At 32.2% G+C, this 13325-nt stretch overlaps 1 protein-coding gene across 2 annotated transcripts in view; it reads right to left on the bottom strand.

The window, feature by feature from the left end:
- UBE3D (ubiquitin protein ligase E3D) overlaps nt 1-13325 on the bottom strand; it is a 147273-nt gene that overhangs the window by 92455 nt on the left and 41493 nt on the right. For both annotated transcript variants that reach the window (XM_011364893.2, XM_023533438.1), the window contains exons 6-8: nt 12280-12349; nt 11223-11331; nt 8125-8288 (exon numbers count right to left, since the gene is read on the bottom strand). In XM_011364893.2, coding sequence (XP_011363195.2) covers nt 8125-8288; nt 11223-11331; nt 12280-12349 — 343 coding nt within the window. The remainder of the gene's footprint in view (nt 1-8124; nt 8289-11222; nt 11332-12279; nt 12350-13325) is intronic.

Here is a 13325-nt window from a genome sequence, read left to right as displayed (position 1 = left end):
GCCTTAACTTTACTATAAGTTTCTTTATGGCAGATATCTTTGTTCTTCTGCTTTGGAATTACATATAATACTAAGTCAAGTAGGAGGTAATAAAAAAGAGGAAAGAAACAAAAAACCCAAACCCTTGTGATGTAAAAGGTTAAGACAACAACTTCAAGTCTAACTCATAAAAATACCTAACAAATGATCAGAAAACACAAAAAAATGATGAAACTATTTCATATATACATTCCCCTTTCTTTTTTATCCGATCCCTGTCACCTGCTCCTTTTTACTCTCACAGGTCATAACTATACCTGTCTCACATTCCTTTATTAGAGGAAGGAACCTAGATTCTCTCCAAGAAAGTAATCCCAAGAGATGAATTACTTTTCACAGGAAACCTGCTTTGACTAAAATCTAAAGGGAAAAATTTCACTTTCATTAAATGCCATGATCTTATTTCCTGTATCTTCTTTAATGGTTATAAGTGAATTCATACATAGTTTAGGAATTCCAAATAAAATAAGTTTAAATTTAGGCTATTGTATTCTACATTCCACTCAAAGGAAGGATTTTTACCAATTAAAAACCAAAGTGTGTCGTCAACTTCCTTCATAATGAAGAATGGTTTCTAGATACATAAGTCTTGGTAATAATATGGTACTAGCAGACAAATGCATGAAAAGTACTTTCCAAGGAAGCATTTATACTTTCCCAGAGGTATCGGATTACTTTCCTATATTTTTAGATTAAGTTCTTTTCAATGGATGCCTGTTCTGAGAAGATCACGCAACAGACTTCTGAAAAAAATCACATTTACATCCTTAAATTCTGATCAGATCAGATATCAACATACCATAAATTAGAAGTTTCTATTACTGATGTTACATATTAAGATGCATAAATATTCACTGAATATAGTATATACTAAGCAGTATATTTTGGGGAATAATCAAAATGCTGACACATTCTAAACTCTAGGGAAATTGCTCTTGAGGAAGAATATGCATTCATAGTGACATTTTCTGATCTCCTAAAATTTTATGTTGAGGGACTACATGGTAAAAAAGCACTGAATTTGGAATCATGACAACCTGGCTCTATTTCTGGCTCTATCACCAACTAACAAACTGACTGTACGTATTTCTCTTATTGCTCCTCAGTTCTTCACTTACATAATATAATATTTGGATATTCATATCTGAAATTTAAGTTTATTGTACTCTGCAAAGCAAATGTCCCTAATTGGAGTGCATTGACAATGTGACCCTGATGTGGGGAAGTAGAAGACACTTACACGAGAAGGCTTATGAAAGTGTTAAGGGATTGCTGACATTTACCATTTCACTCATGCATCTGCATATTCATTCATTCATTCTACCAACATATACACATACCATCCAAATAAGTTACATTAAGTGTTTTAGCAAATTATGCAATTATCGAACAACAAGTCTTGATATTCTACTGGATATAAAATTAGCATAAATTAACATTTGGTTTGTTTTATGTTTTTATCAATCAAAAGAACAAATTCCTCTAAATCTCATCACCTAATTTTAATTCCAAAGTACTTCAGGCGATGATAGCCTTTCCCACATTAGGTACAAAGCATCAAAATTAAGCAGAGTTTGGCAATAATTTCTTGGATATGATACCAAAAACACAGGCAACAAAAGTAAAAACAGACAAGTGGAACTACATCGAGCTTAACAATTTCTGTGGTCAAAAGACAATCAACAGAGTGAAAAGGCAACCTACAGAAGAAGAAAAAAATATATGCAGGTCATATGTCTGATAAAGGGTTAATATCAGAATATATAAAGAACTGCAATTCAACAAGAAAAAAAATCAAATAACCCAATTAAAAAATGGGCAAAGGACTTAAACAGACATTTCTCCAAACAAGATATAAAATGGCCAACAAGTATATGAAAAGACGCCCAATATCACTAATCATCAGAGAAATACAAATGAAAACCACAATGAGATATCACCTCACACCCATATGGCTATTATCGAAAAAGCAGAAAATAACAAGTGTTATCAAGGATGTGGACAAGGATGTTGTTAGGGTTATAAAATGCTGTAATCACCATGGAAGAGTGTGATAGTGCCCCAAATAATTAAAAATAGAACTACCATATGACCCAGAAATCTCATTTCTGGATATATATTCAAAATAATTGATATAGGGTCTCAAAAAGATATTTGTACATCCAAGTTTATAGCAGCACTATTCATAATACCCAAGAGGTGGAAGCAAACCAAATGCCCATTAAGAGATGAATGGATAAAGAAAAAGTGATACACACACACACACACACACACACACACACACACACACAATCAATTGTATTCAGCCTTAAAAAGGAAGGCAAACTTGTTACATGGTACAACATGGATAAACCTTGATGACATTATGCTAAGCAAAATAAGCCTGTCACAAAAAAGACAAAGACTATATTATTCTACTTATATGATGTATCTAAAAGAGTCAATGTTATGAACTGAATTATGTCCTTCCAAAATTCATATGTTAAATATGAATAGAGGTAGGGCTCTAACCCCCAATGTGACTGTATTTGAAGACAGGGCCCTTAATGAAGTACTTAAGTTACATGAGGTCATAAGAATGGAAGCCTAATTTGATAAGACTGCTGTCTTTATCAGAAGAGGAAGAGACACAAGGGATCTTTCTCTCTCTCTTTCTTTCCATGAGCAAAGAGAAGAAACCATGTGAGGCCACAGCAAAAAGGTGGCCATCTACAAGTTAGGAAGAGAGGCCTTACTAGAAATCAATCCTGAGAGCACCTTGATCTTAGACGTCTAGCCTCCAGAACTGTGAGAAAATAAATTTCTGTCAATGTTTAAGCTATTTTGCCTGTGGTATTTTGTTAATCCTAGCAAACAAACGTAGCCAAATTTTTAAAAACAAAAAATAGAATAGTGGTTAAGAGCAGCTAGGGAAGGAGGGAAAAGAAGAGTTTGTTTAATGAGCTTAGAATTTCAGATCTGCAAGATGACAAAGTTCTGTAAATCTCTTACAATGATGTGTATATATTTAACTTTATTGAATTGCAGACTTAAAAATGGTAAAGATAGTAAATTTTGTTATATGTTTTTTTACCACAATAAAAAAATAAACAGAATTTCAAATTTCCTGCTGAAATAAAGGAATAAAAAAAATGCTACTTTATAAATAAGAGCAACCATTAATACTATTTTATGCATATGAGATGTACATATTTGTTTTTATTTCATTAGAAAAAGTAATAATGATTAAACCTTAAGGCAAAAATAACACTTCTATTTTAGAAGCAATATTTACCAATACATATCAACAGAGATAAACCTAGTTAGTTTACGAAATTTAATCTCTAAATCCCACTAAAACTAGAGGTGAATTTAACATACCTTCAACATTTCCTCTCTCAATATATTTTACAAGAAAATGCTATTAATAGTAGAACATAGAATAGTTCTTTTCAGTTCAAATTCTCCAGATTCCTAAATTGGATATCTTTAGAAAAAGGTGGAAAGAACAACCAGTAATAATACTAGGACTCATGTAACTTACATAATGAAGAGAATTCAATTTAGGTTAAGAGAAAAAAAACAACAACACTTATTTACATTTAATGATTACATTCCCTTAAGTTCTTTTCTCGTAAAATATTAGAACAAAGGATTTGATACCTATGAAATTCATCATCATTTAATAAAAATAAATCGATTCTTCATGTTTCTCTAATAGAAAGAGAAAAGTGTAACAATAAACATTTATATTATATTTTATCAGTTATTCTGCTTATTCTAATAAAGTTAACATGTAAGATTATAGAGATTTTGGCTCATGTCACAGTAAAATTTCTCTTATTTGCAAGCCTAAATACAATTTCAAGAAAATCGTGGGCTTTGACATCTCAAGGGAAAATATAGACATGGCTTGATTTTAGGAGATAATCTAGAACAGGGTTTCTCCACTTTGACATTATTAGCATTTGGGGCTGGATAACTCTTTGTTGTAGGGCTCTCTGATGCATTTATCATGTTTAAGAGCATCCCTACTAGATGCCGTTAAACACCTCTTTGGTTGTGACAGCCAAAAAATGTCTAGAGAATGTGAGGCCACAGGTAAACTGATGAATTAGCAAAATTAAACTGCAGAGTTAACTTAGAGTCCAAAGCTAAAAAGTTAATATTTAGTACCTAAACTCTGATATGCAAACTAAAGAATATGAGTTGTAGGATAATTGAGGTCTAAAAAAACAGACCTCAAAATGTTAAGAGACATGTGTGTCTATTGCTAGAAAGAAAGAACATTCTAAAAATATTACCTGTCACTTTTTTGTGTGTGCTCAAGGAAATAAAACCATAGTCACATTTGCTATTTTCCTCTTTTAGACTGCCATCTGGGAATCCATACTTCCACTAGAAAAAATTCTAGCCAATTGGATTAAAATAGTTAATGCACCACCCCATGTGCCAAAAATATGCTAGTGAGTCTACAGTTTGCTCAGTCATGCTCAAAAAGAAAGAAACTAATGTCCTTAAGAGACAAAAGTAAATAACTCACAGAATGCTTACACAACTTGGAGTAGTTCCCTTCCCACCTTTGCGGGACAGAGAGTCAAACAGGAGCAGGAGAAAAAGCACAACAAAAGTAGTTACATAAAACAGGCAAACTGAAATAATCGAACTCATTTATTGTACGTCGACTTGTCTCCGAGACATATTGAGTTAAAAAAAAATCTACTAACCAAATCCACAATAGTCATTATGTTTCTGATGTCATGTATACTTGTTAGGAATTAATGAAAAAATGGGAGAGGTACACTGATCCTTGTAACACTCCTCAAGAAAGGCAGTATAAGGATTCTTCATAATAATGCATACAAGGTTCATCACCATAACTGAATCTACCACCACTTCCTTTTTCTTAATAGCCAAAAGTTGTTAAAAGGCAAACTGGCCTAGCCAGACTAGTATATCCTCTGAGTGTTTTTCACTAACCTATAAAGACAGTCTATGGTAACAAGGATCCACAATTCCTAATAGATGAACAGTAATTATTAAATACAAAGATAAGCAGAAAACCATGTACCATTCATTTAACAAATGTTTTGTTAAATGTAAACATAAATTGTATTTTTTTGAGTACTTCTGCAAGAACTCATCTAGAAGTAGACAGACAAGGTTATGACTCATAAGGAGTTTACCTCTTAGCCTAGGAAGATTCTAGTGAAATCATCAAACATTTAGGAAAAGCAACATCATGCAGTATCAAACACAATATCTCTTTTTGAAAAGAGGTATTAACACCCAGGAAAAAGTTACTAGAGAAAACAAAAGACTTTAAGTATAATTATTATTCTCACAGATGTTGAGAGAATATTGCATCTGTAAGACAAGAACAGATTATGACAGAGAAAATTTTGAATAAACATTTATGTTTAGATACATCTGTATGAAACCTTAAAAAGTAGATAAGAGGAAATCTTAAAGGTTTTCAGAGATAAAATAGGTATAAGACATTTTCAGACATTTAAGAACTGACTATAGTCAAAGTTTAAAAATATTATTAAAGAGAATCCTTCTTCAAATCAAAAAGGAAACCAAGAATATTGAGTGAAAAAAATAAACAGCAAAAAGATACAAGCAATAAAATATTATTTGTAAGTATATTTAAAACATGAAACAACCCTTAAACATTTTCATGGAAATAGACTTATACAATAAAAATATAAAAATATTTATGGTCATGATGCATGAGTATAAGTAAGAGGTAAGCAAATGGGGTAGAGCTTTGGTTTGATACCTTTTAAAGAAGAAACTGCCACCATTATCAGAATCACAAATGATCTCAACATAGGGAGACAGCATGTGAGGGAGGGAGTAATATGAGAAATGTGAAACCTCAAGAGTCTTTTCTTGTTCTGCTGAAGAGTATGGATATTAATTAAATCTAGATATTGATTGTAAAAAAAATAAGTGTAAGTATGTAGGTTAAAAATTGCAGGTCAACCACTAAAAATCATTTTGAAATAGATAATTTTTACTTTGAAATCGCCAAAAAAAAAGAAATGACACAAGGAGGGCAACCAATGTAAAAGAGCAGACTAAGTACAACTATATCAATAATCACAATAAATGTGAATTGAATTAAATTCACTATTAAAATAGACTGTCAAAATATAGCCATATTAACATCAAGCAAATTAGAATTAAAGGAAAATATCATCAAATGAAAAGAGAGCTAAATCTCTTGATAAAATATGCAATTCATCAAGTTGTCATGCTACAAATCTTAATGTACCTAATAACAGAGCTTCAAAATGTATAATACAAAAAGTGATATCAAAACCAGAAGAAAATGACTTTTGTATAACCATACTGTGATATTTAACATACCTTCTCATAAATCTACATCTCACATAAAAGATGAATATAAAAGGTTTTAATAAACTTGACTTTATAAATATAAATATGTAATGGTACACAAACATATAGTCAATAGAGACTATAACCAATGAACAGCTTAAAAACTGACTATGTATTAGAACACACGCACACGCACACGCGCGCGCGCGCGCGCGCACACACACACACACACACACACTACACACACACTACCTCGACAAAGTCCCCAAAGTATCAAACACATAAGCCATAATCTCTGATTATGCCTTGGTAAAACACAAGGATAGTCAAGTGAATCTATTGCATTTGTACTCACATCAGATGGGCAAAAATCTAAATAGCAGTTTAGGTGAGGATGCAGAGAAATGGGCATTTACAGAAACTTCAGATGGGAATATAAATTTGTAATGCCTTTTTGCAAAAACAATTTGATATTACCTATCAAAATGTTAAATGTCATACCCTTTGACTCAGCAGTTCTACTTCTAGAAATCCTTCTTACAAAAATAGTATACACAATCGCAAAACAATGTACAACACACAGTGCAATACTAATTACGGTACCAAAAAAGCAACAACCCCAATATCTATCAATAGAAAAATGGTAAATTTACAGTACATGCATAAAAAGCCGAGCACTGACATGGAATCTCCAACAGACAGCGCTTTTTTTTTTTTTCTTTTTCAGTATAAAAAATACACATTCAAATTATATTAAAATGCAAAACAATAAAAAAGTGGAGAATATACAAGATACTTTTTACTTCTGGAGAGAGAAATGATGGAGAACTTCCATATTTTATTTTATGTTTGTCTCTGAATATTTAATGATTTATTCTGCTTGCATAATTTAAAAAAGAAAAGACAAGCAATAATTTTAAAAATTTTACTTGTTACTTCCCAGAAGAAGACTGGGATCTTTCTGTTCTTAATACAAATTTGATCGAACCCATTTGAGAGTACAGGACAAGTACAGACTTCCAATTTGTTGAAATAAGAACACTTTTTGTTTCCTCTGCCGAGAATGCTCTTTCTTCAGATATGGCTCACTCTCTCTCACTTCCTTCAAGTTTTCCAATTAAATATCATCTTATCTGAGGAACTTTCTTTGACTTTTCAGTATAGAACGATAACCTCCTACACCCATCCTACTCTCCCAAACTACCTCACCTAGCTTCATATTTCACTAGAGTAATGGTGTCTTATTGTCCTTTTCTCTAAATGGGGTTGATAATGACACCTACCCCACAGGGGTGTCATTAGGTTTAAATGAGCTAGAAGCCTTTAAATGGGATCACGGTAAAAACCATATTAGTCTTTGATTTTTTTTGTCTTGTTTATAATCTGCCTTCCCCCTACTAGAATGACAATCTGAAGAGGCAGGGACTGTGTTTTGTTTACTGTGGAATGCCTGGAAAGTGCTTATCAGTAAATTTTCATAGTTGTTGAAGCCTGATTTAGTACTGCAGCCATATGTACAGACAGCTGAGATTACAAGAAAAAGACCAATTGTTTTCAGTAAAAGCAAGCTTTCTGCACATTAGCATGAATCATCTGTCATAATTCAATTTACTTTGAAAGCATAACATTTAGCAGTGTGACTCCTAGAAGCTTCAAGTAGAATAGTACAGTATCATTTAGTTCATTAATTTCTTAACACCAACATGCCAACAGAAACTAAAACATAATGTAGAACGAGAAGACAAAAGTACAACTTACTCTTCATTCCTGCTTTTGATGCATGGCTGGTAGAGGACTTTGACAGCATTCAAAGCAGAACTGGAATCAGCCTTCGATATGTCTTCCAATAGGGAAAACTTTTTGATATTTTTGGAACTTCCCAAAGATTCAATCACCAAACTGTCTGAGTTTAAAAGCCATAGCTAAAGATATGGAGAGAAAAATCCAAGTATAAGGATATCACCACACTATCCATATCTCATATCACCACTTAAGAAAACCAAAACTATAAAAATACCAGAAAAAAAAAATAAGAGAATCATGTACATAATTTTTAAGGAGGGTAAGATTTTAAAAGTATAACCTTGGTAGAGCAACTGTAAAAAAAAAAAAAAAAAAGAAGCAACAAACTAGGAGGAAATATTTAATATATATATAACAAAGTTATTATTTATACTATATAACACTTCTAGAAATCAATGAGGAAAAATAAATCCAGCCCAATAGAAATACAGGTAAAGAATATGAACAGAATTAACACAAGAAATAAATGTTAAAGATATAAAAATGTTCATATAAATACTAATAAGGAAATGCAAAATTTGAGTGTCACCCTTTTTCACTTATCAGATTGGCAAACACAAAAAGATTGAAAACACACAGTTCAGAAGAAGAGTTTGGATGGGTATTCCTACACACTTCTGGTAGAAGAGTGCTTGGGTTCTGGATGTATGTGATTCATTCGGGGAATATTCTCAAGAGAAAGGGAGTAAGGGAAACAGGATGAGGCAGAGGAAGGAGTTAGGCAGGGATGTGAGCTCAGCTGGGAATCCACGGCCTGATCCCACATAGAACTCTGGAGCAGAAATCACACCTACAGTTTGTCTCACTTTGAGACAGGAGACCTCAGCTTTTTGTACGTCAGGGTCAAATCATTTGCAGTGGGCTGACCAGGGCAGGGTTAGGAACAGTGGAGGACAAGAAACTCTCTGGGCAAGGGAGCATCTGTCAGATAGGTCCAGCCTCTGGAATAGAGCACAACTGTGAGCCATTAGAACCCAACACACTCAGCAGCTGAGAAATGGATGCTCTGGCCAAGGAAAAGGGATTTGGGTGGGGCACCGTGTATGTCCACTCTAAGGGATAAATTAATACAACTTTTTTGGAAGGTGATAATTATCAGAGTTTAAAACGCACAAATTCTAATACTGTATTAGATTAGAAAGAATCATTTCTAAAGAAGTACTAAAATATAAGTGCAAAGATTATTTTTGTTAATCTTTAACAGCCATACAATCAAAATTTGATCTATATTTATACTAACAAGAAACAATTCTCATTATATACTGTAGCGTGAAGGAAGCATGTTCAAGAGAAATGCTAATCACAAGATTTTTTTTTTTTTTTTTTACAAATAGATACCTGTTTGTATATGTATAGATGTATATAGATAGGAAAAAAATGTTGACGTACACATATCAAACTGTTAATGTTTACTTCAAATAGTATGATATAGCAGAATGTGTTTCAAGAATGCATTACTTTTAAAAAAGGAAAATTAAAAAAATTAATTATGTATTAGTAAGTTTAAAAAGTTCCTACTGATTTTTAATTTGAAAAACTTGCAGTAAAAGAAAATTAGAACTGATTTCAGACTATGAGGTGTATTTAGTACCTATTTCAGTCAGAAAATATTTCGCTTTTGATGGAAATTATCTGGAATTACAGAAGCATGGAGTTGCCATAATGGATGGCCAGAGACAAAGCCACACCTAATAATAATCTCAACTCCCTCCCTCTTTTTAGCTACCTTATTTCCCTATTACATTTTGAGTTCCTTGAAGGCATTTTTATTCTATGTTGAGCACTTGGAACAGTGCCTTTCCAATAAAAAGATGTTGACTGGTGAGATAAAAGAGATGAGAGGCAGAGAAGAGACTTGGGCCCTGATTCTTGAATTTTTTGCATACATGTCCCAAATTCTTTTCTGCAAAACATTATTTTTAATGGAAGCAATAACATTAGATGCTTGTGATACACATAAAGGATGATTCTGCTAATTGCAACAGCCTCTCTTCCAAAACTTAGCACTACTTCTCAAACATCAAAGTGTTGAAATGAGGATCTCAAAGATATATCTGCACTCAATGAACAATCTGCAAATGTTTGTTGCAGCATTATTTACAAAACCCAAGATGTAGAAACATTCTGAATGTCCATCAACGGATGAATAGATAAATATGTGGCACATACATACAATAGAATATTACCAAGCCTTAAAAAAGGAAATCTTGTAATATGTGCTAACGTAAATGTACCTTGACGACATTACGTTAAGTGAAACATGCCAGAAACAGAAGGACACATACTGTATGATTCCGCTTATACAAGGAATCTAAAATAGTCTAACTCATAGAAGTAGAGAGTAGAATGGTAGTTGCCAGGTACTAGGGGGAGGGAGAAATGAGGAGTTGCTAATCAAAGGGTGTAAAGTTTCAGTTGGGCAAAATGAATAAGTGCTGAAGACCTGCTATACAATACTGTGTCTATCATTAACAATACTGTATTGTGTACTTAAAATCTGTGATGAGAATAGATCTCATGTTAATTGTTCTTACCACAAAACAAATAAACAAACAAAAAGAAACATACATACGAGTATCAAATAGAAAAAAATGTGAAAGAACTGTATTATACTGACAAAGAAAATCCATTCAAAACTGAAAGTGAAAAACTTTATTTTGTGGTGTGAACTTCTACAGAGCAGGAATCAGGTTTTATTGTTCTCTAAATCCCTAGTACCTAGTATGTAGAGGCACTTCATCATTTGTTATTAAATTAAGGGAATTTGATTTGTGAATTAAATTGATATTAAAACCTCAATTTTTGGACTATCATTTTATTATTTATTAAAATTTATTGGGGTCACACTAGTTAATAAAATTATATAGGTTTCAAGTGTACAATTCTATAATACATCATTTGTAAATGGCATTGTGTGTTCACCACCCAAAGTCAAGTTTTTGATCAATTACTTTCAAGACCTGAGAATTAAGAAAAAAGAATGGCAAAAACTAAAGAATTTCTGAGACTCTGAATTACTAGGCTACAAAAAGCCAGGTGAAATAATTTCTTACCAAGATGTACACTTTGCCATCATGACCTTGGATACTGAATCTAAAAGTGCTTCTAGCAGAGGAGAGTTCCACCAGACACTGGGCAAAAATGCTCTGTACAAACTGAGACCTGTTAGAACAGAAATCAATTTTCACTTATGCACTTCTCATAATAACTCTAAATGGCAAAATGACCCAAAAATACCCACAGGGTAACTAAAAGACAGAGGCATGTGCATGCCAGACTTTTCTATATGCCACCCATTCCCTCACAATCTGTGCTAATGTGGATTTCAATATATTTTAATATATTTGTGTTTTCTCATATCTTATTCTCCAATCCTTAATACATTATCTACCCCACACCTAACTATTGCTGCTAATGAATAAAAAATACTATGTTAGACTGTCAATATTCCATTTGTACTTTAACGCATTAAACAGTGAATAACTAAGTTTAAAAAGGTGAGAAATTTCCTCCCAAACATGAGACAGTATTATCTATAATATTTTCCATTTGGATTCCCTCAATGTGTCATATCTGAGGTACATAATAAAAGTCTTTATGGGAGGATAAAGTTCAAGGTTATGTTCAAATTGCCATAATTTTAGACATCAATAAATAAGCTGAAATAAAGACATACTATAGCTAACTTTTGTTTGCAAACAAAAGAAATTCAAAGAAAAGAAACACTAATGAATTTAGTGGCTAAGTACTATTTAAAAAAAAAACACACAGGAGTCTTTTGAAAACTGCCTCATGTTTCAAATTTTAAATAAGTCAAATTAAAACCAGAATTATTCAAAAACTTATTGATTAGGTTGTTAAGGCCTTGGATATCCAGCACATAGAAAGCATAAAAACCTTTCAAAATTAGGTTTATATGAGCACATGTGTCTATACCATTATATAAGCAAACCATAAATAAATCCTCAAGTCTTTTAAATGTGTGGTTTGGTTTAACTAACTTTTCCAAATAAAGAAAGGTATAAATAAAAATAAATTCTGGAATAAACAATTGTACCCATCTTTCCCTACATTTGAAATTACAGAATAAACTTAATTTGCTATTTGTACCTTGGTATGATGGAAAAATTTCTCTCAGATGGCTGAATCACTATCTCTGTCATATAAAACTTGATGGTTTCTAGAAACAAAAAGTAAGAAAATTAAAAATCTCAACAATACAATATTTTTACTGTGGGCATGTTGGTTCCAAATTATGACATTCAAACTAAATATTTGATATACTGGTAAAATCAACAATCAGTATAACTTTTAAAAAAATGACTTAGTTTATGAAGACAAAGCACTTATGACTACAAAGAAATACTCCTGAGACTTCAGATATCTCAGTGTCATTTCAGAAGAGCATGCCCCAAGTGAATCTGGTACAGCAAGACTCTGATCACACATATAGAAGATTATAAAAGTTAGCACATCATAGCTACAGCTTACTTATCTAGAAATCAGTCATTTGGTTTCCTCATTTCTATACAGTAGCCACAAACCTGGAAGTCATTGAAAAAGGCTTTTTAGTCATAGTATCCTAAAGCTCTTGCACAGATGCTGTGAACCTCACATTACTACTTATCCAGAATTTCGCTGAGTCTATAAATGTACAATCTTCACCAAATTTGGTTATCTGATTACCTAGTTTACAGAAAAAGTTAAACGGTAAACTAAATACCTAATAGAAATAAATATAAACACGACCATTTTGGAGTTTTACAAAATCCATGAAAAATGTTTGTTCTCACTAGTAATAAAGGAAATGCAAATTAAAATGAGATTTTTTTTAATATGAAATAAATAAAATAATTTTAATTAAGTGCAGCTCTGATAAAGACACGAAGAAATGGATACACATTCACATATGGCAGTCAGAATTGAAAATGATAGATTTCTTGAAAACCACTTGGCGAAGACCTTAAAATTGTGTATATATTTTGACACTATAAACATCTAAGAATTTATCTCAAAGAAATACTCATAGATATCTGCAAAAATTTGTCTATAAAGATGTTCATAATAATACTAATAGAAAAATACTGAAAACAAGTTAAATGTCTAAAATTTGAGGACAATTGGATTAAATAAACAATTGTACATTTATTTAGGGA

This window comes from Pteropus vampyrus, unplaced genomic scaffold, assembly GCF_000151845.1.
Source record: "Pteropus vampyrus isolate Shadow unplaced genomic scaffold, Pvam_2.0 Scaffold102, whole genome shotgun sequence".
Classification (NCBI taxonomy): Eukaryota; Metazoa; Chordata; class Mammalia; order Chiroptera; family Pteropodidae; genus Pteropus; species Pteropus vampyrus.
The sequence above is the reverse complement of the archived record's forward strand: the minus strand, read 5'-3'. Positions and strand labels throughout refer to the sequence as shown.